The sequence below is a fragment of the Perna viridis genome, chromosome 9, assembly GCF_037379345.1.
Source record: "Perna viridis isolate PV_CMFRI_1.1 ecotype Kerala chromosome 9, ASM3737934v1, whole genome shotgun sequence".
Lineage (NCBI taxonomy): Eukaryota > Metazoa > Mollusca > Bivalvia > Mytilida > Mytilidae > Perna > Perna viridis.
This window is the reverse complement of record NC_142453.1, coordinates 30,603,339-30,629,085: the sequence shown is the minus strand read 5'-3', so window position 1 is coordinate 30,629,085 and position 25,747 is coordinate 30,603,339. Positions and strand designations below refer to the sequence as shown.

General features: G+C 32.2%; 2 protein-coding genes across 4 annotated transcripts; both read left to right on the top strand.

Annotated features, from left to right (window-relative positions):
• The first annotated feature begins 1,107 nt into the window (after positions 1 to 1,107).
• LOC148607763 (uncharacterized) lies at positions 1,108 to 13,634 on the top strand. Of its 3 annotated transcripts, none has more exons than XM_088546756.1 (9): positions 1,108 to 1,213; positions 4,305 to 4,376; positions 5,459 to 5,530; positions 6,058 to 6,129; positions 8,997 to 9,068; positions 10,627 to 10,699; positions 11,412 to 11,483; positions 12,132 to 12,203; positions 12,675 to 13,634. In XM_088546756.1, the coding sequence occupies exons 2-7, from the start codon at positions 4,366 to 4,368 to the stop codon at positions 11,457 to 11,459; spliced, it is 348 nt and encodes a 115-aa protein (XP_088402882.1). In that variant the 5' UTR covers positions 1,108 to 1,213; positions 4,305 to 4,365; the 3' UTR covers positions 11,460 to 11,483; positions 12,132 to 12,203; positions 12,675 to 13,634. The 3 variants fall into 3 exon arrangements, with proteins under 3 accessions (XP_088402882.1, XP_088402883.1, XP_088402880.1); XM_088546757.1 differs by having other exon boundaries at positions 11,412 to 11,553; XM_088546754.1 differs by having other exon boundaries at positions 11,412 to 12,203.
• A 4,250-nt stretch (positions 13,635 to 17,884) lies between these two features.
• On the top strand, positions 17,885 to 23,072 carry LOC148607762 (chymotrypsin-like serine proteinase). The gene is made up of 7 exons (XM_088546474.1): positions 17,885 to 18,030; positions 18,693 to 18,751; positions 20,180 to 20,361; positions 20,532 to 20,616; positions 20,968 to 21,136; positions 21,680 to 21,825; positions 22,697 to 23,072. The coding sequence occupies exons 1-7, from the start codon at positions 17,988 to 17,990 to the stop codon at positions 22,853 to 22,855; spliced, it is 843 nt and encodes a 280-aa protein (XP_088402600.1). The 5' UTR covers positions 17,885 to 17,987; the 3' UTR covers positions 22,856 to 23,072.
• The last annotated feature ends 2,675 nt before the right edge of the window (positions 23,073 to 25,747 follow it).

Genomic DNA, 25,747 nt, shown 5'->3' with positions numbered 1-25,747 from the left:
TAGAATTATTATATCAATACCTCTACACTAAAACTTATAGATAGAAGGAAAGTGTTTTTTTTTAAACATGCATGTTATGCCATTTTGTGAACTGTAAAAATGGAAGAGGCAACATATTTATCATTTTAATCTTCTGGTCAAAGAGTTGATCTTGCCGTTTTCAGCCGCGTGCATGTCCGAGTGTTAGAGGAATATGCCCGCAGCAGCGCCAATCTTGTCGTAAAAGGCGACTAAATAGTGCTCAGAAACCTGGCCGGGGGTTAGGGCGCTCTGCCCACAGAGCAACTGGGTTGTGGACCCCAGGTGGTAGTATGGAGTACCCCTCACATGCTAAATGTTTGAGTTGTCAGGCCATATACAGAAAATATGACAATAAACCATAGTGGTGCAACATGTTGGGAAAGATGGCCCGTTTGTCACATTTTAACAAACCAAGCTGTGGTGTTCGATAGGAGAAGGACACTTTGTGCTTCGCCACTGGAGGATAGATCGCCCGACCCTACCCCCGTCCCTATTTTAAGTTGCAATCAAAACTTGTTAACCCTATTATCCTTGAATCATTTCCCATTTTTCATTTCATTATCATTTCATGTTTATTTTGTTATCCATTTCATGTTCAATGCCCGGATATAGCTGAAATATTGCTCCCTAGGCGTTCAACAACAATCAAACGATCAATCACCGTTTTCAAAACAGAAGCAATGGTTGTCAGTCTGCTTACCAATATTTTATCCCTCAGATAAAGTCCTTCCACGTTAGCTCATTCTAGAGAGCAATCTGTTTTATGGCAAATTTAATTCATGAACAGAAGTGGACAAATACTTGCTTGCTGTTGTGTCATTTCTTTATCGCTTTAATCGATTGCAGTTATATATTTTGTTTTTAAATATATTCAAATAATTGCTAAAAATCGCAATAAATGTAACATACAATAAAGATACAAGGTAATAATCAGCCAGCTAATACTATCATATTCCGTTCAGTATGTTATTCATGTGGTTTGACGTATAACCTATGCAACTCGTATCAGTCAGGAGACGGTCATTGAGTATATCGAAATAAACGTAATAAATGTTACATAAAAGAAAGATACTATGTAACGATAGTGCAGTTGATACCAAAAGGTTCTTGTCAGTATGTTTATCATGTGGCTTACCTTAAAAACCACTGAAACTCGTATCATTCAAGTGTTTGACGTTGAGTAAGTCTAAAGGTAAGAAGCTTAACTGTCTATGAGAAAAATACATTTGAAGAATTAACAAAACCGTGAAAAACAAAGTAATCGTCTATAAAATTAGATTATAGTACAATAAAGTTCATATGTCTTTGTCATGACTATAGCTATGAGTTTGAGAGTTATTTATTTCTGTCACGATATAGTAGAAACGTACAAGTAATCAAAAAAACAAAAACAAAAACAAAAAACAAAAACAAAAAAAACAAAAACAAAAAAAAACGACCTATTGAATTTGAATATAAGATGTTGCGGGTAATAGCGTATCATGTAGTTCTTTTTAACTAAACTGTACAATGTACTTTAATTTACTGGCATGACCATAGATTATCGTCTCAATTCTAAACGAATCCAGCGATTCTTCAACTGAAAAGCTTTCCACTCTTGATCATGATTTTTGGGGTTAAAAAACAATGTCGGCAAGTTGTACTTAAAGACGTTTTAAAGGTACATGTAATACACGAAGTGCGTGTTCTACAAAAACAATTCATATTTTTAATATCTACTGATTAAAGGTCAAATTTATATATGCTCTATAATGGTAACGATGAACTTGTCGATTAAAATTAAAGTAACATAAAATATAAGATGACAAATATCGAATGCTACCTATAAGAACGTACAAACAAATTTCACAGTACTCTAATACAACAAAAAATCGCCCAATAACCCGTACTGGGCTAGCCACTATGATATAAGCACTTTATTAAATTTAAATGTGTTTAAGATTTCACTAAAAATAGTACCAATTATCCATGCCGTGTTCTATCATAAAATATCGTCTGGAAGCGGTTTACTTACTGCTGTCAGTAGCAATAGTTTGTTTGTTGTTTGTTGGGGGTTTAACGTGCGAGCAGCAATATTTCAGCAATATTCAGACGATGAGCATGAAATGAATGATAAAATGAACATGAAATGATGATGAAATGGAAAAGGGATGGGACACAAGAACAATGGGGTCGACAAATTTTGATTGCCACTGGAAATAGGGAGAGGTGGGTAGGGTCGGGCAATTTAGCCTCCTGTGGCGGAGCCCTGTGGTTCCTACTCCGGGAGAATACCACAGTAGGGTTCTTTAACGTGCGAGGAACGTGGCATCTTTCCCAACACGCTACACCACTATGGTTTGCGGTCAGGTTTTCCGTCTTATAGCCTGACAACCCCACCCTGCAACACGCCAGGGGTACCCCATTCCACCACCTGGGGCACACATCCCAGTTGCTCTGGGGGCAAAGCGCCCTAGCCCCCGGCTAGGGTTCTGAGCACTATTTAGTCGCCTTTTACGACAAGCTTAGCGCTGCTGCAGGCCTATTCTTTTAACACCCGGAACTGCACGGCAAAGTAGCAATAATAGTGGCTTAGACTAACACAATCTGTAATGTATGTACCTGTCATTCCAAAATGGTATGTTGTCGAGGGTTTCCCTTGACTAGTATTCCCGACGATCTGTGCTCAAATGCCGCATCTTATATGTGAGTAATGTAAGGAATTATATGTAAACTTATCAGAATTTCTAATGATAAGTTTTAATATACACTAATATATGTGTGTAGCTCCGGTTCGGCTATTCGATCTAATAATTTGCTGTCTGAGGTTTTTCAGTCTTCGGCTCTGTTAGATCCTTAGTATCACACGTCATATCCTTGGCATCATCATAAAAAAACATGATTCGTAGCATTTGCTTTGTTTTGTTTCATTTTTGTTTGTTTCTTTCTTTTTTTGGTTTTTTTTTTTCAGAAATTTTTAGACAGTATTTGCTTTTTACGCATACGATAATTTTAGTATTTATTGATCGAGTATTGAAACACGCTCTGTTTGTATACATACATAGAGAAACACTTCATAGTGCAATGTTGATGTAGGTGCATAATTTATTTTGATATTGTTGAGTTCAGAAATCTAGACGGGAGTAAAATTTCAAGTCTTCCCGAATCTATTTTAAAGGATTGCAAAAATCTGAAAATATTGTAAGTGATTTACAAAAGCATTATGATTTTCTTAATATCGGTGAAACAAAATTGTTTGACTAAATTCTACTGTCATGCAAACGTTGGAGGGACACACGAATAGAGTCAACCTAATTAAAAGTTTTCTTAGCAGGACAGCAATGAAAAACGTTGATCAACATATACTTTTTTATTTGTAAGGTCTGCAGGTGATAATCAGATTACCAGCTTAGCTGTGAACATCTTGCAAGGTCTTGAAAACCTTGAAGAAATGTAAGTAGCAAACGAGTTGAGGAACAGGAATTTCTGAGAGAAAATTAATTTGTCAATATTTATAATGGTCATGTTAAATATGAAAAAGCACAATGTTAAGAGAACGGGAAACGTAGTTTCAATGTTACACTTGTATGTACTATGACACTGTATGTACTTATCTAAACACAACAAAAAATTTCATACATGAAAATCATAAATTTATGGAACGATCGTGATATGATAATCATAGTTATGTTTCAGTTATCTTATGATTATATTAAAGCCAAAATAAAAATACGAGAATTGTATGATTATCATATGATTATCGTATGGAAATTGTTGTATGATTATCAAATAATTATCATATGATTATCATGTGAACCAAGCATCATATCAGTATCATATGTGGCACATTTGGATATTCATAAGTTGGTATGTAATAATATAATAAAAAGTTCAGATAAAGCAAGTAGTTTGAAGTTTTGACCAATCGTAATGTAACCAGCCTAAAATGAAGCTAATTATTTTCAATTTAGAATTATTTTAAGGATTTTAATAAATTAAAAAAAAACATGTTCAATATAGATATTAAAATATGCACTCATAAATACTTTTTTATGTCCGTTGATGTCTTTTACATATCACACAAAAGCGGAGTCACTACGACCACAAGTCGGGCGGCATGCGTTTTCATCCATATCGATATTATGGTAAAGATGTTTTCGGTTTATCTTCAACATAGTCTATATGTATTGGTACGGAGGGACAGTTTAGTTCAAGTAACTAGTTGAACATTTCAAACAGTACTTTGTACACAGATATACTAATAAGTCGAAATACAATTTGATAACACGTTGTTTTTATTTCAGATTCATTCCTGGCAACATACTTTCAAGTTTGCCGAAAAATATCCTAACGAATGACAAAAACATGAAACAGCTGTAAGTGAACCACGAAAGTGCATTATATCAAATGATTTATATTGGTGTACCAACTACCAAAACTTATTTCAAAATTCAAATACAGTTGTAACAAATTCAATATTGAAACTTAATCGAAGTTGAATTAACTTGCAAGAAAACATGCAGAGTGGTGTAAATTTATAAAGTGGTATGACCTGGAGATCTTAAAGTGTTTATTGTTGATTCCAGATTCGGATTTATTAGTTTTTCCAAAGCTCAAGCCTGTTTTTTTAGCATACATTCTGGTGTTTTGCTCTTAACACATTTCATGCACTTGAAAATATTATAGTAAAGAAGTTTGTCTAGGCATAGCAGTGCCGTCAAATTATCAAATCATTTCAACATAAATTTATAGTCGTATAGGTGTATTTTTGAACAAAACAGTTCACAGAGGTGTATTTGTGAACAAAACAGCTTACAGTGACCGACTTGATTAATAAAGGGAAAACATATGCAAGGATTTGTATGAGTTATATTAAGTATAATCTTAATAGATAAAAAGGGCATGATTGAGGGTAGGATCAAGAAAATCAAAAGAAGGATTAAAGGGGTTTCCTAACAAGACATTTACAGATTAGGGTTTCATTTGTTCAATTATTGTCTTTTTTCGAAACTAACATAATCCGTCCTTCGTGGTCTATTTACTTAAAGACAGGTAATTTGAATTACAATGAAATTAGTGTGATTCTTAAAATTGTGCGCCATTACCACTGTACGGAAATATTTTTTATACAATCGCTGGAAGTTTACGGTGTAAACATACAGAGCAGATAAAATTAGTTTTTCACATTCAGTTGATTGAAATACGAATGTATCGAATACTAGTCACTGTAATGAATTTGTCTGAAATATTTACAATGTCAGAAATTTAATTTTTGGAAAGCAAATGACATCAGATACCAGACACCTATTTGCTTAACTTTAAAAAATGTTCTTAATGAATAAGTAAAGTACTTAATGTGTCGAAAATTCAGTACGTCGAAAAATTAGGTTACAATTTTAATGTAAACATAATTTAGTTAATAATCCATATCACTTACTCGATATATGTATTGATTCAGACATCTTGGTGAGAACATCATTTCAAAATTGCCAGAAGATATTTTAAAGAACTGCAACAACCTAAAAGAGGTGTAAGTAAACCACTTACTTATATTTTACATGTTTATTAATATTCTTGATATAAACTGTTTGTTGAAAACCATGTACGCTGAAATCAACAAAATCTTCGGTTAAAAATTACTTTTTTTTTCCGAGTTGCGAGGAAACATACTTCTTCAACGGCTTTTAGAGCTTAATATAGATAAAGATAAGTATATTTTTAGGTGCTGTAATTAAAAGTGAATGTTAAAATATCATTGTTCAGACTTTTAATGCAATTTCTTCTTTTTTTTTTAATAAAATGTCATTGTTCATTGAACGTGTAAAATTGACTTTTTAAATATTTGATATACAAATGTAACATCATAAATTATAAGAATAAAATGCTATTGTTTGATTGTTTTAAATTCACTATCGTTTGCGTCGAATACGCAACACCTGAACAACGACCAATAAAAACAACAATGCATTCTAGATTATAATGAAATGTTAATATTTTATACATTTTGGAAGCAAAACGTTGTCAAAAATTATTTACCTTATTTATTCCATTTGTAAGGTATTTGAATGATAATCAGATTATGAGCTTACCCGAGAACATCTTTCATGGCCTTGAAAATCTGGAAAAAATGTAAGTAAAAGTTTGTTTATGATAAATCTCTCCTTATAATTGAATTACTTTTGGCATTAACTGTCTTGTGTACCTGTAACTTACACCTTTAACTTTGTGTGGATTTTTTTACTTTCCGGCGCAGTCGGTATAGCTTCGCTTTTTACCCTTTGACCTTAACGACGCTCTTCTATGGAAACGCAAGTCACCTGATCGCAGTTCTTTTTCCCGATTGGCCAAATACTAATAACTTAGTAGCGTTCGAAAACTCTGTATCGAAAATTTGAAATTGCGTTCGAAAAAAAACTTTATTAGAACCTTAAAAATTGCATGGCATGTGCTATTTTCTTGACAGAAATGTAGAAACTTAGAAGTAAAAAAGAACAAAATTTTACTGGGTCGGTTATCTTTTTAAAGATAGTACTTGTCTTCCCTACAACGTTCTAATGAATAAAGTAAACAGTCAAGGCCTATCCTATATTGATATCCTGTTGAACAAATTATTTCATCTCAATCTTTTTTTTTTATTCTGAAAGAGTAATCAAGGGAACGAAGGTTATAGCAGTAATCAAAAGAATGTAATCCAGGGACAAAGACCAGACATGGAAAACAGATATACACAACAAAGAACATAAAGTAACTAAAATCATACATACAAAGTAACAAAAGTAAATGAGCAACTCGGACTCCACTAAAAACTGGGAGCATGGACCAGGTACACCGGTAGGGTAAGCGTCCTCTGCTTTTCTAAAAACACCCGCCGAGTTGCTCATAAAAAGTCAAGTCCGGGGTAGACAAACGAGGAAAGGAAAACTATGAATATATGTATTCTAAAAAGACTGGCTAATCTGCATTAGTACTCAACTTTCATTGCGAAGCGTTATAACTAACAGTGTATCAGGGCGTTCTTTTTTCTAAACAAATCGTAGAGCATAATGCAATCCATCCGTTGTCATGTAATAGTCCATTACTCTTTTAGCGGACTTCCAAGAACCGCTCGACCCCAAACCTTCGAGAAACAGGCGCTATTAACATTTCTACGGTTCAGTAGAAGCTGCGTCTATTTTAGTTTAGTAAGGTTTTTGCTGTTTTTACTGATACATAATCCAGTTTATCAAATGTGTTGAGGCTTGTTACACAACTAAAATATTCTCATCAGAATGTTTTACATCCAAATACCGACTTACTTGTATTTCCTTCATTTTTTATATTTTTTTTTCTATATCATCATTTCTGTGTCATTTGCACATGCATTTTGGGTAAAATAATTCAGATATTTTAATTTCCCGAATTACAATCAGTTTTCTAAATAAATGTTAGCTCCGACACAAATAAACACACACATCGGAATATGTTAAATTCTTCAACGGATTGATAGTGATATACACAGTGTACTAAATTAAGTATTCGAGGAAAAGTTTGGATCAGTAATTTTTTTTTTCGCAGATACCTTTGCAATAACAAAATTTCCATTTTACCAAAATAAATGGTTTTAAAGACTGTACAAACCTGAAAACACTGTAAGTTTGTAACAAAAGCATTTTGGTCAGATTGTGAATAGAAGATCTTTAGAAACCTGCTCCGTTATAATTTTTTTTACAAGTTTTACATTTCCAATAAATATAACAAGTTTCACTCTATCAGTTGAATTAGGTTTGATTGAGTAAGCTAGATTTCAACGAAAAACCCTTAAGTATCGATAGAAATAGTACATTTTAAATTTATTATATACAAACTGAAAAAAGATTTTTTTTGCTGATATTAAGCTGCATTCGGTACCACGTCTGTAAATAAACCAAACATATTTGTAAATTTTCAACTGAAAACGGGATTTCAAAGAGGATGAAATCTATATTCGGAAACTGTAAATGTACAGTGTTGATTCTATTTTGTTTATAACGCAGCAATATCAATCAGAAAAATATAAAAAATGAAGTACTGGGCAAATTCGAAGTCGGTCAATGTAAGAATTAAATTATTATGAGCATTATATGATAGCACATCCAGATAGTAATGTTGACTTCACCCAATTTGTTTTCGAGCCATTTGCATGATAACAAAATAGAACATATAGACGGTAACACATTTCATGCCCTTAGACACCTTGAAACATTGTGAGTATATATAATATAATATAAAATGATGTTCTTGCATTTAAATTGCACTCAGTTTATTTAACAACTGTTGTTGGTTTTTTGTTTGTAAATTGAATACACGACGACAAACGTATAAACGTTTGTGATAAACGATGAAAAGAAATTTTAGAAAATGCATTAGCTTTATATACATTATATATAAAAAAAAAATCAATTTGTATACATTTCATAAATTCCGGTATGTTTGCATGTCCATAAGAAGTAACGTCTTATCAGCAGCATTGTAGTCAAGTACTTTAAGAGATTGAGATCCAAATCTAGATTGTGTACAAGAAGTACTCATAAACAAAAATATCAAAATACGAAATCAAGCTTATCACCAAAAAGCTCTACAACCAAAAATTTGGATAGGTTTTCTTTTAAAAAAGTTTGTAATCTTATAGTGTGATGTTTGCTCTATTTCATAAGTCATTGTTCATATCTTTTGACAAAGCATTAGTCTGTAGAGAGGCAACAAGAAAATGCACTATTTTTTTTACAGCAGCCATGTTTTGACGTACACCCGCGCAGGGATATGCAAAGCGATACTTTTACTTTTAATTTCATTAAAAAGTATATATATAAATATTATATCTATTAATAATTGTAGCACATGACGAAACTAACGTTAAGTTTTTTTTTTTATTTACATTGTCACATTTTGAGTGAAACACTATCATTAGATAAATTATATAAACATGCAGAAATTGACAATATGTTTGTGATCAATGATAATTGTGCTTCTAATTTCAGATTTCTTTCCAAGAACAAAATTACACATTTGCCGAAAGATACGTTTAAGGATTGTGTAAACCTTAAAGATCTGTAAGTAAGCCGTTAAAATGTATTGATGAAATATAAAAGCTCTAAAGACATGTTCTGCCTACTTGATCAATTAAATATTATTCTTTTAACTCACTATTTAAAGAATCAGTCGCTCTGACTTTTCTTATGAACTTATGTCCTTATTATATGACTTATAATGTATTGTGGTTCTGAACACCATATGAGAAGAATTCTGATCGATATAACATACGATGAGGGCATAACTTTTTGTAGATTATAACTGGTCTGGAGCTGGAATGACAGTTAACTGTTAGTACTTTGTTTGTACTTTTGTGTAAAGTATAATCCTGATTCTTTATTTTTGTTTTAACAAGAGACTCAGACCTTTTTGAACTGATTTTAGGTGTGTTTATCGTGATTTTTTTTCATTGTTGCCAAATGTAACTGGGTAGTGTTTTGATCTAGCGAATGTAATTTATCCCCACTCCACTCCCGCAGTTTTTGCGCCTGTCCCAAGTCAGAAATTTCTAGCCTCTTGTTTTGTCTTCATTTTCCTCTTGCCATTTGCATGACGACCTTGTTTTACTAAGACATTTTAATACATGTTTTCAATAAGTCCTGTTGGTTAACATACAGAGAACTCAATGATCAATTGAACTTGTACTCTATACTATGTTTTCTTGTATGCCGGTGGCGTTAAATAGTTCTTTTACAAAGATTAAGATTAACGAATCCCACAAAACATTAGTATGATTATGTTCATGTGATCATACTTGATTTTTATCTCGGTATTTACACGAATACAATCTGTATTTATCTTTTTTTTTTATTTGAGTGAACAAGTTGTGCTTATCACTTACTTTTCGATTTTAAACTAGCTTACAGAAGCGAGTACACTTTTGGGTTAGACACTGCTTGTTGTCATGTGTCCTATCTGTTAAAAGTTTTGTATTCTGTATCAATCTCAAAAGTCAAAACCGCATTTAACAAATGTCTAAGTTGATTTTGTTGTTGTATTTTCCATTATTGTTCCAGGTTTAGACACGGTTGAGAACTCACAAACATTTTAAACATCGCCACAATTTTTATGTGTGTGTTCCAAGCCATGAATCTGTAGTTCAGTGGTTGTGTTTTTTTCATGTTCATTGTTGTTCGTTTTCTTTTTTTTTATTTATCAGGTCGATATTCATATCATATGAAAAGTTTCACTTCATTTATAAATAACTGGTCAAATTGTTTAAGTATGCAAAAACACTAACTTAGAAAAATATATTTTTTTCCATTTTTTTTTCTCTTGTAAGAATAAAATTCGATGCTACAGTAGATTTAATTACTTTAAGTATCGTATTCATTATTTTTGCTATATTTTGTCCAAATTTTCCTATTATCTGTAAAATCTTCGAAAAAACGTATGAAACACTTTCGAATTTGGTCAATTTATGATTCAATGGAAAGATAAGAAGGTTAACATGATGATAACGTATGTTATCTGAATAATGTTGTTATGCCTTGACGCTTTGAATAAACTCTGAATTTTTCTGATACCCTTCTCACAGTAAAAAAATTTCAGTAGATACACAATTTTATATCATTTTAGATATCTTGACAGAAACGAAATCGTATATTTGCCAAAAGGTATCTTCAAAGACTGTAAAAATCTAAAAAAGGCTGTAAGTAAACTAAAAATATGGTTGAACTAGTTTTGTATTTCAAGGAACTATTGATCATATGTGTTTTTATTTGAATATTAATATATTCACCTAATATGCATATCAATTATCTTTTATTTAATGTTAAATAGCTGTGATATGTATTGGTAATATAGGATACTTCTACAGATTAGTGGCTAACCAAGTTACATAAATCTATCTTTTTCCATAATGAGTCATAAATTTAAGTAGTAGATGCACCATTAAAGGAGATGAAAAACATAACTTCTATTTCGGCCAACCTAGTCTTTCTTCTTGGGTACAAAATAATTTCAATTTGAAATGACCATGTCTTAATAAGGCGTGTTTGAACAGAAAATGCTTTTGGTAACACTTTATTGAAACTCACAAAATTTTAATCCCAACATCTATACTTTCCAATTCAAAGAAGAATTTTTACATCTTCGATATAACGATTTTAAATCTAATGATAAATACATTTGTACTATATGCATTGACACTTCATCTGTTTTAGTTTGTTTGTTTATTTGTTTGTTGTTTTTTGTTTTCTGATTATGTTTTTGTTTTATGTGTGTGTGTGCCATTGCCAACTTTCGGACCAAACAAGCTGTAGTCCTTAATACTGTCGATTTAATGTATTTAATGTAATTAAAATGTATTAAAAGTATGCACTGTTAAATAACAACTGTAATTTCACATTTTACCATTTTAGATATCTTTCCGGAAACGAAATGTCATGTTTGTACAAAGAGACATTTAACGATTGTCGAATTCTGAGGGATTTGTGAGTATCGGGGTCATCATAAACAAAGATCCAAAAATAACGAATTTGACAGATAACCAATTATCGTAATGTATATAAATTTATTTAGTCACCAAATAATTCATTTTATTTATCTAATTATTCTTTGTATGAATTATTAGAACATACATTATTTGTGTTTTCAGAACGAGGTTTTATACATTCCAATTGTAAAAAACTCAATAAATCCTCATAAAGTGAGTTTGGCAGATTAATAAATGTCTAAAAAATATCTTATTAAAGATAATGATTTTTAACATGGATATAATAGTATACACGAACTTTTTATCAGTTCAAATTGTACGGTTTTAAAGAAAAAATAACGTTACAGCATGTAAATGATTTGCACAGAAAACTGCAAACGTTTTCTACTAATATTGCAAATGTATGGCACTAATTTACAAAGTATAGATTTCTCCTCATTCTAGCTTCATTTTCACAAAAAGTTGTAAGTGTAAAATTGATCGGAGGTAATGACGTCATAAACTAAAGTAGCTTTGTGACATCATGATTTACGATCAATTTTACACTTACGACTTTTTGTGAAACCATCGCCTGTATCGCAACTTTTTAAATAACTTTATATGAAAAAAAAGGACAAAGTAATAATCAGATTTATTTATGTTCTAGATACCTTTACAGAAACGAAATTTCATGTTTGCCAAAAGATATTTTTAAAAACTGTACAAACCTAAAGAACATGTAAGTACACATTTAAGTTCATATACTTTAAAGACCTGTTTAATTGATTTGCCTATATTTGAACATGCAAACATGCGCGGGATTTTTCTTTACTTTTGTTCGAGAGATGAAATTCCTTGTTTAAAACATAAAAAATAAGGCACTATTAAGATAGATTATTATAAAGCAAACAACATTTGAAGAAATGATTACTGTTATGACTATTTAGCTAACTTTCTATAGAGTCTCGTACCTACCATCAGAAGAGATGATAAAGACAGTTCAAGGCAGTTTTTCCGCTTCACTATTTCTTTCTTGAGGCAAAGAGTCTGTAACATGATCAATTAAAATCAAAATCCGTTTTGAATTAAAAAGTGAGCAATGGGTAACTAAAACCGAAATATGTGACAGTTGGATAAAATTATATCAAGACGTCAACATGAATAACACGTACTTCATTTGGTTTCTTTATTATTTTTTTTGTCCTTACAGATCACTTGACGTCAATCCAATTTATTGTAGAAGTAGTATGGAGCATATTTTACAAAAGGCAAATGAAAAAGGAATGAGAACATATTATAAATGTGCAAGCAAAGAATTCTAAATTGTTGCATGGAACAAAAATAAAAACAAGTTTTAATCTATCTTTAATTCATATACTTTCTACTAGGACAAAATTACTCTCTTGTCAATTGGTTATAAAAATTCATTCAGATTGCCCCTACGCTGAATTTGTTGTTCACATGTAAATGAAATGTGATTTTTTTCTCAAAGTCAATATAACAAATTTTATTTGTCAGATTTCGTGATTACAGTAATTTATCGGCAATTCCTCCATTTTGTCTATCACATCTGAGGAATAATTGAAAACCCTTTGGGGATCTCTGTTATTATTTACTATTATTTTAAAGGTGCATTTGTTGCGTTTCTACATACCTGTTTCTATTTTTACTGATACGTTTTATCAGAACTTACCAAAACATCAAGGACTTGTATCGTGCTAGACTACTTTAAAGAAGGCTTTTGGAACAGGGTGATGTTGCTTCAAGATTAATGTTATCATTACAATGTTTTATGGTCATCATTATGAACTCGTATATGACTGTTTAGTAATTCTTTTGTTGTGGGGAACTTTTAGAGCTTACACAAAGTAGTGTTAAGGGACCATTTTGTTGATGACGTCACGTATTTACTACTTTGATAAAAGTTGTACGACAGTGTATTTGTTGCGTATTACCATAACTTTTCTTTTTTTTTTCTTTCCTATTATAACGTTATACCAGAGCTTGCATTTAATTAGATTCAGCGGTGTCGGAAAAGTAAATGATAAGAGGTGGTCCCCTTATCCCCAATTCATAAATGACAAAGCCCATAATTTGCTATGTAAAACCCTCAAATTGATTCGGATAAAAATAAAAAAAATAAGATGTTAATACTGGGAATATGTAATAAAAACTCTTTGTAAGTGTCACTAAATTCCATTGATCAGTTTAGGGATAAGAGATGCTCCCCCTGAGTAACATACAGCAAGACGGAACATCTGACGGAAGAAAGGACGGATACCCATATTATTCTGTATACATATCTCAACTTTTCAAGTGTGTGATACGATAATTTGTAAAGATAAAAGGAACTGAATACAATTCAAGTTAAAAGTCAAGGAAACAATTATTTTTGACGGAAATAATAAATTTTGAATTTCAACCGCAGCGTTGTCCAACGACCTAATTGCATTAAACCAATGTTCCTTTTCTCTCTTCCAGTATGCTCATGCATAATCTTCAACTACATCCAATGTGATTTTAAAATTAGTTAACCAGTTAACTTGTTTTTTTAATGTTGGACCGTGAGAAATCACATTTCGGAGATTCCATCTTGTAAAATGTTCAACTCACCAGTGATCAGATGACAAGAGGGGTTGTAAACTATAGAAAATTAGAAACATTCACAAAGGGTTCTCGGGGAACGCTTCTACACTTAGGTTTCTGAATAGTTAATAATATACTGGAAATGAAGTTGGAGTATATGTAATTGTAGGAGACGTTATGGACAGGTTGATTTTGAAATTAGGCGATATTTCGTTTTTTACTTATTTTCGGTTAGGAATTGTGCTGATGTTTATCGCATCAACAGTGATTTTGGCAAATGGAACGTGCAGACATTTTCTATTGTTGTCATGACGAGGCCTCAATCTTACAGGTTTGGAAAGTCAAAAATGATACCCGTCTATTGCACATTGATAAAAAACATCTATGCCTCCTTTTTCAAATGCTAGATCTTAGAAGTGTAACCGGCAGAGAGAAGAAATTAATAAGAAAGAATTTTTATAATCCATGATAATGTTGAAGTTTCGAATGACGGTAGACAAACATTTCTAATAAAGAAGTTAAGCATTTTTGCATTAATCGGCTTCACTTCTGAAATGATAAAACATTTTCATAATGGTTATATTTGGAATGCATGCAAAATATTACTAAAAGCAATTATCTCATTTTTAGTTGAATGTGTTTTTATAATCCAATATAGTATCAGAAATATAAATGTTCATTTTAAGTACATAAGGTGAATCATTTTACTTGATTAAAATTTAATTATGCTTTTAGTGAAAACAAAATCACAAAATAAAACTGTAACAAAAGGACATCGAATACACAATATCAACTAAAGCATGACAGGTTGATCTTTATATTAATATTTTTGTTTTACATAGTTACTCGAAAAATAGATACAACTTCCTCTGCGCTTGACAGTGTAATTAGTCATTTCAATTACTTCAACCCTTTCCATCGATTCAGAATATATTGTTACATCTGTTCTATCGTAATGTAAACAAATATGAGCTTCAACGAACTGTATGACTTGTGTTTTACAAGAATCAGGAATTTTGTTTATCCTGCCGGAGCACCTGAAAGCGTTTTATACTTGGATTGCTGTACATTTTTTTTGCGTTCCCAGTGTAGTCTTTCTAGAGTATATGTCCTAGTTCGCACCTTTGATATTTCTTCATTATAACTGGTAATTAATTGAAATCATGATTTTTTGTTGAATGAATGGTTACTAATTCAGTTTTAACACAGTCCTTGAACGGGGAACAATTTTGAATGGGATGGATGGGTAATTAGTCTTAAATATTTATTGATATGAAAAAAAAACCTATTAAATATAATTAAACAATAGCTAACATATTTAATGATGAAAAAAATATAATAGAAATGGTATATGGTATAAGGGGGGAGTTTATACTATTCAAGAGCTGTATCAAACAAATTCAAATCAACTCTTTTTTTGTGACTTTCCCTCATGTTGATAAAGACATTTATTGTTAATGATATGGTGATAACAAACACTTGTAGCAAAATATATGAAAATAGAAAAACATTCAGTAATACTCACTTATTTAATATCACCACTACCCATTCAAAAGCAAACACATTTTGAACTACAAACTGATTAGGATCAAAATATTGATTTTGTTTGTTTGTTTGTTGGGGTTTAACGCCCGAGCAGCAATATTTCAGCTATATTCAGGCAATGAATATGAAGTGGATGATAACATAAACATGAAATGACGATGAAATGAAAAAGGGATGGAACAAAAGGATAATGGGGTCGACAAATTTTGATTGCCACTGAAAATAGGGAGAGGTGGTAGGGTCGGGCAATTTAGCCTCCTGTGGCGGAGCCCTATGGTTTCTACTCCGGGAGAATACCACAGTAGGGTTCTTCAACGTGCGAAGAACGTGGCATCTTTCCCTACACGGTGCACCACTATGGTTTGCGGTCAGGTTTTCCGTATTATAGCCTGACATTCCCACCCTGTAACACGCCAGGGGTACCCGATTCCACCACCTGGGGCACACATCCCAGTTGCTCTGTGGGCAGAGCACCCTAGCCCCCGGCTAGGGTTTTGAGCACTATTTAGTCGCCTTTTACGACAAGCTTAGTGCTGCTCCAGGCCTATTCTCTTAACACCCGGACCTGCACGGGCCTCAAAATATTGAATTAGAGGTGAACACTGGAAATGGAAAAATGTAATGAAAGTTTCATAAAATCCTATTCAGTAGTGTAGGAATAGAGGCGCACAAGTCCAAATAATCAATTATGACAAAGTGTATGTTATATATACATACATACATACAGTATATACATATAATATGTAATGAAGTTTAACGTTGTCTAAAATTCAAATCAAATCAGTGGTGTAGGACAAATAACACATACTTGTAAGAGATGGGTACCCCTTTGCATAGCGGAAGTAAGTAATGATATAAGAAAAACAAGAAGAACGGATACCTTGACACTATATTTCCCCCAATCCTGCAAGTGGGGGATGATAAATATACCTGAATGTACTTTTTTTCATGCATACATGAAATTTCATTACAGATAATACGAATTTCGTATTGTTCAAAATCCACATAAGTGCGTCTGGACGATATCCTGATCATAAACATGTACTGTCAAACAACTAATATTTGCGTTAGTAAACTTTTGCGAATTTTAGTCAATGGACTGATTCCCGGATTCGCAAAATTGACATCATTGAAAATTAATATTCGCGAAGCTACGACTATCTTGTCAAATAAAATACAAATAAAAATGAGTTATCTTTCTTTGTCTTGTCATGTCTTCCTATGGATATCCCTCCTATACGACGGGGAACCGGCATTTATTGTATAGTTAACGTTATTGACTTTGTCTTCTCAACTGCCTATAGATATTTATAGGTGAATGATTTTGTGAACGCAAACTCAATTTCGTGTTTTATATTTTTTTTTAAATTGCAAGATGTCATTGTCAAAGTGGTTGATAAATACAAAAACAAAACAAAAAATACTGGTAATTTGAAAAGTTTGTTGCCTGATCCAAATTTGGACAAAAAAAACACCAGAAAGTGCAAAAACAACACAGACTGCAAATTCTTCAGTTTTATCTGCCATACGTTCCAGTGATAAAAGGTATGAACATTCTCAATATGACAGTAGTCAGAGAGCTAAAATAGTCCGATATGCTTGCGAGAATGGAAATGCTAGTGTTAGCCATTTTTCTAAGGAACTAGGCAAACCAATCAGTGAAAGTACCATCTGTTCTATCAAGAAACAATATTTAAGACAATTAGAACATTCACCCAACAGTACAGTGTCAGAACGTCCTAACGCAAAACCGGGAAGACCGCTATTGCTCGAAAAGTATGACGAGGATGTAGTTGACTAGGTTCATAAACTTCGCAATGCGGGAGCTATTGTCAGCAAACAAATTGTGATAGCATGTGCTACATTAGTCTGGAACGCTTATGGGCAGAATTGTTCCTAAGACAAATTACATTTGTCAGACGGACAGGCACAAAGCAGCACGTAAACTGCTTCCTGACTTTGAAGAGCAGAAACATGTTTTTTCTCCCCAACATACACACGATTGTCACTGAACGTCAAATTTCACATGATATTATCGGATGCACGTTTTAACAATAAATCAAAATATATAATGCAACAGAATGACTTTTCGTCGAAAAACGAATACTGCACTAATACTGTTCACCTTGCCCTGGTTTCTTTTATTTAGCCTATTTTAATAAGATCTGATAAAAGCTTTAACAATATGTCAAATATTACACCACAAGGTTTTTCTCACGGTCTTATCGCAGGATTGTATAAACATGTTATAAAGTTTGAGTGGCCGCTTAACTTGTTCTAACGAATGCTGGGGTGTCATGTTTATGACTGAAACAAAGACATATGTTTTCTTGATGCAAGTATAAATAGTCCATTGGTCTTGATATTTCACCCCAATATATTTCTAATAACGATGAAGTTCTTAGTAGCTTTGATCTGTTTCGTTGAAGTAGCAAGTAAGTGTTAAGACTTTTTCAAACCTTTTGTTTATCATTGAAATGTATCTTTAGTCTTGTTTTAAGAAAATGTATAGATGTAATGTGTATGCAAATGAAGTTCAAATAGTTAACGTTTATCTTCTATTTCATATTTGATTCGAGTGTATATAGAAGATGTGCATAATAAAATAATATAGTTGGTATTATGAAAATGTACAACGATTCGGAAATACATTTCCAGAAATACAATGAACATATTTTTTTAAAATAAAATATGAATATGAAGACAGGGAACATTTCATGTAACAATTACGGTTTCTTATTTTACACAAGGTATTTATACGCTCTGAATTCACACTATAATCTTTCAATTTAAAATAAAGAAATTGCATTTAATTGGGACGAAATAATAATAATAATAATAATAATATAAATAGGAGATCAAAGTTCAAGATGGGATATTTGTATCTTAATACTTCACTATTTAGTAAAAAAAAATGTTACGACTATTGCTTTCCAAATACTGTTTAATTTTCAAATATGCATAAGTAAGAACAAATGTAATCTTAATTAGTCAATGTAAAAGTCACAATGTTTTGAAGCTTCATTTTCTTTTAAAGTATGTTTTCTTTAATTAAAATGAATTATTGTTTACATTTTAAAATAATATGTTATTCCAGCATGTAGTCAAAGGATAGTGCAATCAGGAAAGGAGATGATTAAAGAAATATTCTCCTTGGTAAGTCAATTATTTTGTAAATAAGGCGGTTAAACCTGCAATGCACCCGAATTTATAACTTAGATTACTCTCGAAAATGTTTGGTCCTATCGAACCATAGTACAGCGTTATATTTCTATTGATGAAACGTCACGAATAACGGAAGTTAGCTTTAAACTCTTTTCAACTTGCAGATTTTGTTGAAACTAAAGATCATCAGATCCTTAATTTTCATTTTACCATTTTCTTACCTCTCTATCATTTAGTTCATTTCTAACCACAGTAGTCTAACTGTCATGATTTTCATTAAGTGTGATAGTTGGAGACAGATAACACAACGTTCGTATCATGTTTTCACTTGATTTTTGTCTGCTTTATTGAGTACCAGTCCATATAAAATTCTTACGCTGTTTATGGTAAGGCGATTCATGGTATGGAAAAACCCATGGATCAGATGATGCCTTTTTTATCTACATATGCTATACTGTTATGTGACAATAGTCTGTATTTTTGCGAACACTACACTTTTACCTCCCACTAAAATCAACCAAATCAAATCAAACCACATTAAGAACCATAACTCTTACAAACTACATGTACAATCTATGTAAATTTTATACCAAAAGCGCAACCTTTAAGCTATGATAAACTAACACTAGCTATGTAATCTAAAACGGTTTTTGAACTAGAAATAAAAAGTGGAATCACCTTTCTTATTCTCTTTTAAAATATTCTACAGCCATAACTAGTCATAACTATGATTTTTTCACTCACGAAGATGGGCTAATGTTTTGATGAACATATTTCACCAATTTATTTTTGTATTTTCTATACATTATTTAACATAGTCAATACTGTTGAAAGTTAATGCATTCTTTTATTTTTTTTCTAGTAATTGTAAAAAAATCAATGTTATGTAAACAAACCAGGAGGAGATAATTCATATCTAATTTCGGATATCTGCTTTTTTTTAAGAATTTATGAAGTCAATGTTTATACTATCGATTAAATGTCTAAGCTTATAGACTTCACATGACTTTATTATCGAATACACCATTTTAACGTTCTACCGCGCGCGATTTAGAAACATTCTTTATGTCAATGTATTTATTTCTATTTAACAGGATCACAGATTTCTGCATTGCTATTCTATAGCAACTTCAAAATAAAACGATCAAACAACTTTTACTACTATGTAAACTCTTATATATTGTTTTAATTTGTTACTTTATTATATCTTTATACTCAGTTTTAGAAACAAACATTTTTGCCCTTGTGAACAGCATGGTTTTAAGCTAATGTCTTTCATATGCATCAATATGCATTTATGTTGGATCCATTCATATCTCATTTGTCTGTAGAAAGAATTCCCATCACTACCTTACGAAGTGAATTACAATATCATCAATTTGTCCATTTATAATAACAGATTTAAACTGCATCTTTTAGACTGATGTTGAGAGTTTACAGACGAGTAAAATAGTCGGGGGAACAAATGCAGACATAACGGATTATCCATGGCAGATTTCCCTGCAGTTGAGGAGTGGAAGTAGCTGGTATCATATTTGTGGAGGTTCGATTATTGACAACAGATGGGTTGTAACTGCAGCCCACTGCGTTGACGGACAGACGTGAGTTTCTTTTTCTTTTTTATTAAAAAAGCCAATTCATTTGTGCAACTGAAAAGTCATGTAGCTGATATATATTGCTCGACCCCTTTGTATTTATAAGCAATAAGTTAATAATTCTATGAGAGCGTCATCGAATGGTACTTATGTATTGTACTTGATTTTATTGATAGATTAACAAGCTTGAGAATTGCCGCAGGAACTACACAACTCAGCGACACGACAAGAACCACTCGTTCGATGGCCAGAATCATAATGGTAATATACCTTCTTTCGTCTTCATCCAATTAATTAAAAGTATCGGTAATTCGCATAAAACATAAAACGAATGCACAGTGAATTCATTTAACAATATAAGATTATTGTTCCAAACCTTTGAAATATAATTTGAAAAACAATGCTTTTTATTTAAAACTTTGGACAAAATGCATTTAGTCCATGCAATTTTTTAGAGTTTGTTACTTAGAATCGCTTCGGATTTCCCTTTTTCTATTATCCCAGTAATCACTTTCTTTAATGTGTTTTTATTACAATGTTTCCTGTGACTATATATGTATAAATAGTTACTGATTGCAAATATATCGGATATAAAATTAGCACATTTTCTAGCATCCAAGTTACAGTGCAAGCGCCCCAGGATATCCTAATGATATTGCTCTTCTGGAACTGAGTCAAACACTTAATTTTGGGTCAAATATCAACAAAGTAGCCGTCCCAATGTCAAATTCGTTTGAAAATAGCAGATGTAATTTGTCTGGATGGGGAAGATTGTCTGGAGGTAAGCCACATATATGAAGTATGTCGTCGTCACCAGATTCTCTTAAATTGTTTCTCAGCTGTTTGATTAGTCACACTCCACTTGATGCATGCTTCTTTGACTTTTAATAAGACTTTCGGCATGCTAGAGTAAACAATATAACAAGTACTTTGGTACCACAGAATGGATCCTTATAATGGGATTAAGTTTACAGCTAGGTTATGCACTATGCATCTACTGTTAAGGCAGAATTGGCGATGAGACAATTAGTAAATAGTTATGATTCAGATGAGGTAGAAATACGGTCGAAAAGTTTTGGAGTCAAGAATCTCTATGAATCTGAATCTTTCTCTATGCAAAAATAAGAAATGTCATAAATTGCCATTTGGATAAATTCCAGATACATAACAGAAGTAAGAATTGGTTTACATTATTTTAATATGTATGGAGATTATGATTGCCTGTCATTCTTAAATGCATTTATCTTCAATAAAACATTATGTTTAACACATACAGTTCATATTGACTAAGTGAAGAAAATGAACATTTCCAAATTCAATGCAGGTGGAAGTTCTCCGAATACACTCCAACATGTCACGATGACAGTCATTACAAACACTGAGTGTTCTACGCGGTGGGCAGCAGTTAGCGGAGCAACAATTAATAGCGGTCACATTTGCATATTTGAATCTGGAAAATCTGCTTGTAGTGTATGTATTTATTGCTTCGGACCTTGTAACGATTCAGTTTTCTCCTTCATAGAAAGTTGATGGTATCCACCCGAGCTTTAGGAGTTCATGTTTTATGTTATACAAAATATCCAGTATGGAAACAACTGGTAGTCAACGAGTTGTAACAAAGGACATTGTTTCGTCAATCTCTCAATACTACAAAATTTAGTATTAAATTTTAAAGTTTCTCTACCTCTGTACGTAAGTTAACGTTGTAAAGCATTACAAATTGTTTTTTTTTTTTTTGGTTTAATATATTGGTTCCAGAAACATCTGACAACCATACCTGTTTCCAGTATCAATGCAGAACCAAAGACAAAAATGCATTTCCTTACATTTTGTCTATTATGTTACTTAATTGTAAAAGCACTAATTTTATACATTTAGTGTAATTAGTCAAAGAATGATCATGACGCAAATGTGTCGTTGAAAATAGTTTTGTAAATTTCATATTTCAAAAATGAACACAATTAGAAAAAAAATATAAGGGTTGCTGCAGCCAATCTATCGAACCCTCATAAAAAGATAACACTGTGATACATGTAAATTGAGGGTATAATGCAATATACGTTTTGTTTTTCAATTAAAGGGTAAATTTCCCCGACTCTGAAAGATCGATTACAAGGAAAATGACAGAATGTAACAGCTGATGTCGATTTCACACATCGTCGTATGTGCAAAACTGGTCGTTAGTTACTATGCAAAATACAAAGTACTTACGATCAATTTTATACTATCTTTTTGTGGTACATACTGGTCTTTTTATCTGTTTATTTTTTATAAAATTAATTTAACATTTAATTTTTTAAATATCATATTCCAAAAAAATAATTTAAACTATATTTTATAGGGTGATTCCGGTGGACCAATGACCTGTTACGTGTCTGGAACCCCATACCTTGCCGGTGCCACATCATGGGGAATAAGCACATGTTCTGGTGACTTCCCAAGTGTCTATGCTAGATTGACATCTTTCAGGTCCTGGATATCAACATACGTCAACCTTTAACATGGAAACAGCTGTACATACATAATGTTATGAATACACTTTGCAAGCCACATGCTCTTTCTTTTTTAAACATAGTTGCCTTCATAGTAAAAAAAATGGATGTTCACTTCCAGACAATTATTGAATTGGCTACAGAACAACGCATGGTGTAAAGCTATGAAATCCTTAAAAATGTCAAAATACTATATATTTTCTTCAATAAATGCATGTAAAAATCGATGCTTGGAAAAATTCGGTCCTCTACATTACTCTTGAAAATATGTTTATCATATTGAAGTGAGGATGTACACTATTAAAATCGGTATGGGACGCCGTTTTACAAATAATTCTAAAACGTTATTCGGGCGAAATTAATACCAGACTTTTTTCCTAAAATTTTTAATAAACTGAAACTCTTTAGTTTCATATTTTCAGAATCGATAACACCGTAGCATTATCACAAACTATAGTATTGGTACTAATTCTATAGTATCATAAACAAAAATTACATAGTGCACGGGTCGAATGCGGTGACAAATTTATGATTGCATGTAACTGTGACAATGATATCAAGATGCATAGTCTTGTGTAATGCATTTTTTTCCGTGTTCGCCACTTAAAATCAGCCTAGATAATATTTTGTTCGTAGAAGAGTATCACTAAAGACAGTGAGATATTGTTGGATGCAAGTTTGTTATTTGCACTGCTATATATGTTTCTGTAGTTTGGAGAATACCTAAGTTTCCACTGCTATGACAATTTTTTTAGACTGACTATTTACATCTTTCACAATTAGAAAAAGTTCTGGAAGCCGGAATAAACGAAATAAGTAGGACCTGTTTTTCAACTTCAATCGGGCATTGAGATAGCGTTTGTATATGTCCCATAACTAGGCGACAAAACGTAACTTGTATATGGGCTCAATACAGGACTGAGGTCTTCATGAAGTAAGGTTTTTTTTTTTGTTAATTATACAATAAAAACATATGTGGTGATAAAGATCTCCAGTTTTGAATGGTCAGTAGCCATGCTTTCAGTGACCGAAAATTTGGAATACGCCCGACATTCTAAAGGAGCTCACTAAGTGCCAAGAATGAAAAAGACACGAGTATGAACGTGTTAGAAAAGGTACGAGAAAATGTTTTATCTCTTTTTTCTTTATGATGATATCACTAACTTCTTGTTCTCTTACTACGATATCACTGATTGAAATTTGTGTTTTCGACTGGTGATCTGGCAGAGGAACATCCTATCCATATAATTATGAAATTAAATTTAAATAACTATTCAATAATTCGCACTTAACATTATCATCGTATGCTATTTCATCAATACCAGGATTATATTATGAAGAGGTAAAATACAATTGTTTGTCTTAATGGACTTAGTAGACTTTTCAATATTTTCCAGTACATTTTAGAGCTAGGAGAATTTTATAAATATATATTATCTAAATTATTTTCTATATTTTCCTTTGTTATCTAGATAATTAGCCTTAATTACCAGGATGTTTCTATTTGTGGATATACCCCACTGTTAAGGCTTCGGGACTTTTGTCCTCTATCGATCACGATTTTTTATTATTCTTTTTGATGGTGTAATTAAAGCACGGTTAATTTTTATCTAGTTTCCTAGGATCATATTTCCTCATTTCTCTCGTAACAAAATGTTTGGAGGTTTTGAAGCTTTTTTGATATGCTATTGCAGCAGAATGATCGCTAATTCCATTCGACATGTTCAAAACATCATAGTACAAGCTATTCATATTATCATTTATAATCACAGGGTCAAGTAATATACTTCCATTGTTGGCAATTTTAGTTGCTCTTGTATTTATGTTTTGAATATTTAGGTTACTCCTCATGTCAACAAGTTTTTAATAATTAGACGTTGTTAAGACTTTAGAGTTCAAGTTGCCAAATACGATATTTTCGGTTATCTGTTGGGCGAGTTTGATTGAATAATTTGAACATGTCCAGTAATCAATTCGAGTCCCGGGAAGTCGATATGTGTTACATATATACGATAAAAAGACTGACTTCTAGCACAGGCTTCAGCTCATTATCTCTCGTCAGTGGCATTTTCTAACTCAGATTTACGTAAAACACTGTTATCCACTTTACGCTTACCATATAATAAGTAAGCATAGAAAACATTTAAAAGACTGATCTCGTTTTTTGCATGTGGTCTTTTGTTGTATTTGAGAAACACTGGGTCGATAACACTGCTTGGGACCTGTGGTCCCCGAGGATATTCACCAACCCAGTAGTCAGACTTGTCTGACCCCGAATAATATCATATTTTATTTACCCTATTTATGAAATCTTGCAGTATTCCAAATTTCAAAATACGTAAAACACCGAGGCTTCATTCCTTGTATTGTATATAGTAGAACCTCTCGGTGATGGTTTTGGCTTCCTCTTTCACTAGTTTTGGTTATGAGTACTTCTTGTATACAACAAATATTTTAATTATGATCTTCCTACATATTTGATTTTAATGCGGCTAATGAGAAGTTACTCCTTGAAACACGTGTACAGCATATCGAAATTTACAATATAGAAAACTGGTATTTTGTGTATTCGATCGGTATGGTGTATCCATCAGCACCATGAAAACTGATTTATTCAACGGGTCATAGTTTTCCTTTCCTCTTTTGTCTACCCCGGACTTGACTTTTTATGAGCAACTCGGTGGGTGTTTCTAGAAAAGCAGAGGACGCTTACCCTACCGGTGCACCTGGTCCATACTCCTAGTTTTTAGTGGAGTCCGAGTTGCTCATTTACTTTTGTTACTTTGTATGTATGATTTTAGTTACTTTATGTTCTTTGTTGTGTATATCTGTTTTCCATGTCTGGTCTTTGTCCCTGGATTGCATTCCTTTGATTACCGCTGTAACCTTCGTTCCCTTGA

Excerpts from the sequence above, each read along its gene's own strand:
- LOC148607763 (XM_088546756.1), top strand. Across the intron at positions 6,130-8,996 it reads CTTGAAAATCTGGAAAAAAT|ATTTCTTTCCAAGAACAAAA; the intron begins GTAAGTAAAAGT and ends TTCTAATTTCAG. Across the intron at positions 10,700-11,411 it reads GTAAAAATCTAAAAAAGGCT|ATATCTTTCCGGAAACGAAA; the intron begins GTAAGTAAACTA and ends TTACCATTTTAG.
- LOC148607762 (XM_088546474.1), top strand. The coding sequence starts at position 17,988 with ATGAAGTTCTTAGTAGCTTTGATCTGTTTCGTTGAAGTAGCAA. Across the intron at positions 20,362-20,531 it reads CACTGCGTTGACGGACAGAC|ATTAACAAGCTTGAGAATTG; the intron begins GTGAGTTTCTTT and ends TTTTATTGATAG. Across the intron at positions 20,617-20,967 it reads CGATGGCCAGAATCATAATG|CATCCAAGTTACAGTGCAAG; the intron begins GTAATATACCTT and ends CACATTTTCTAG.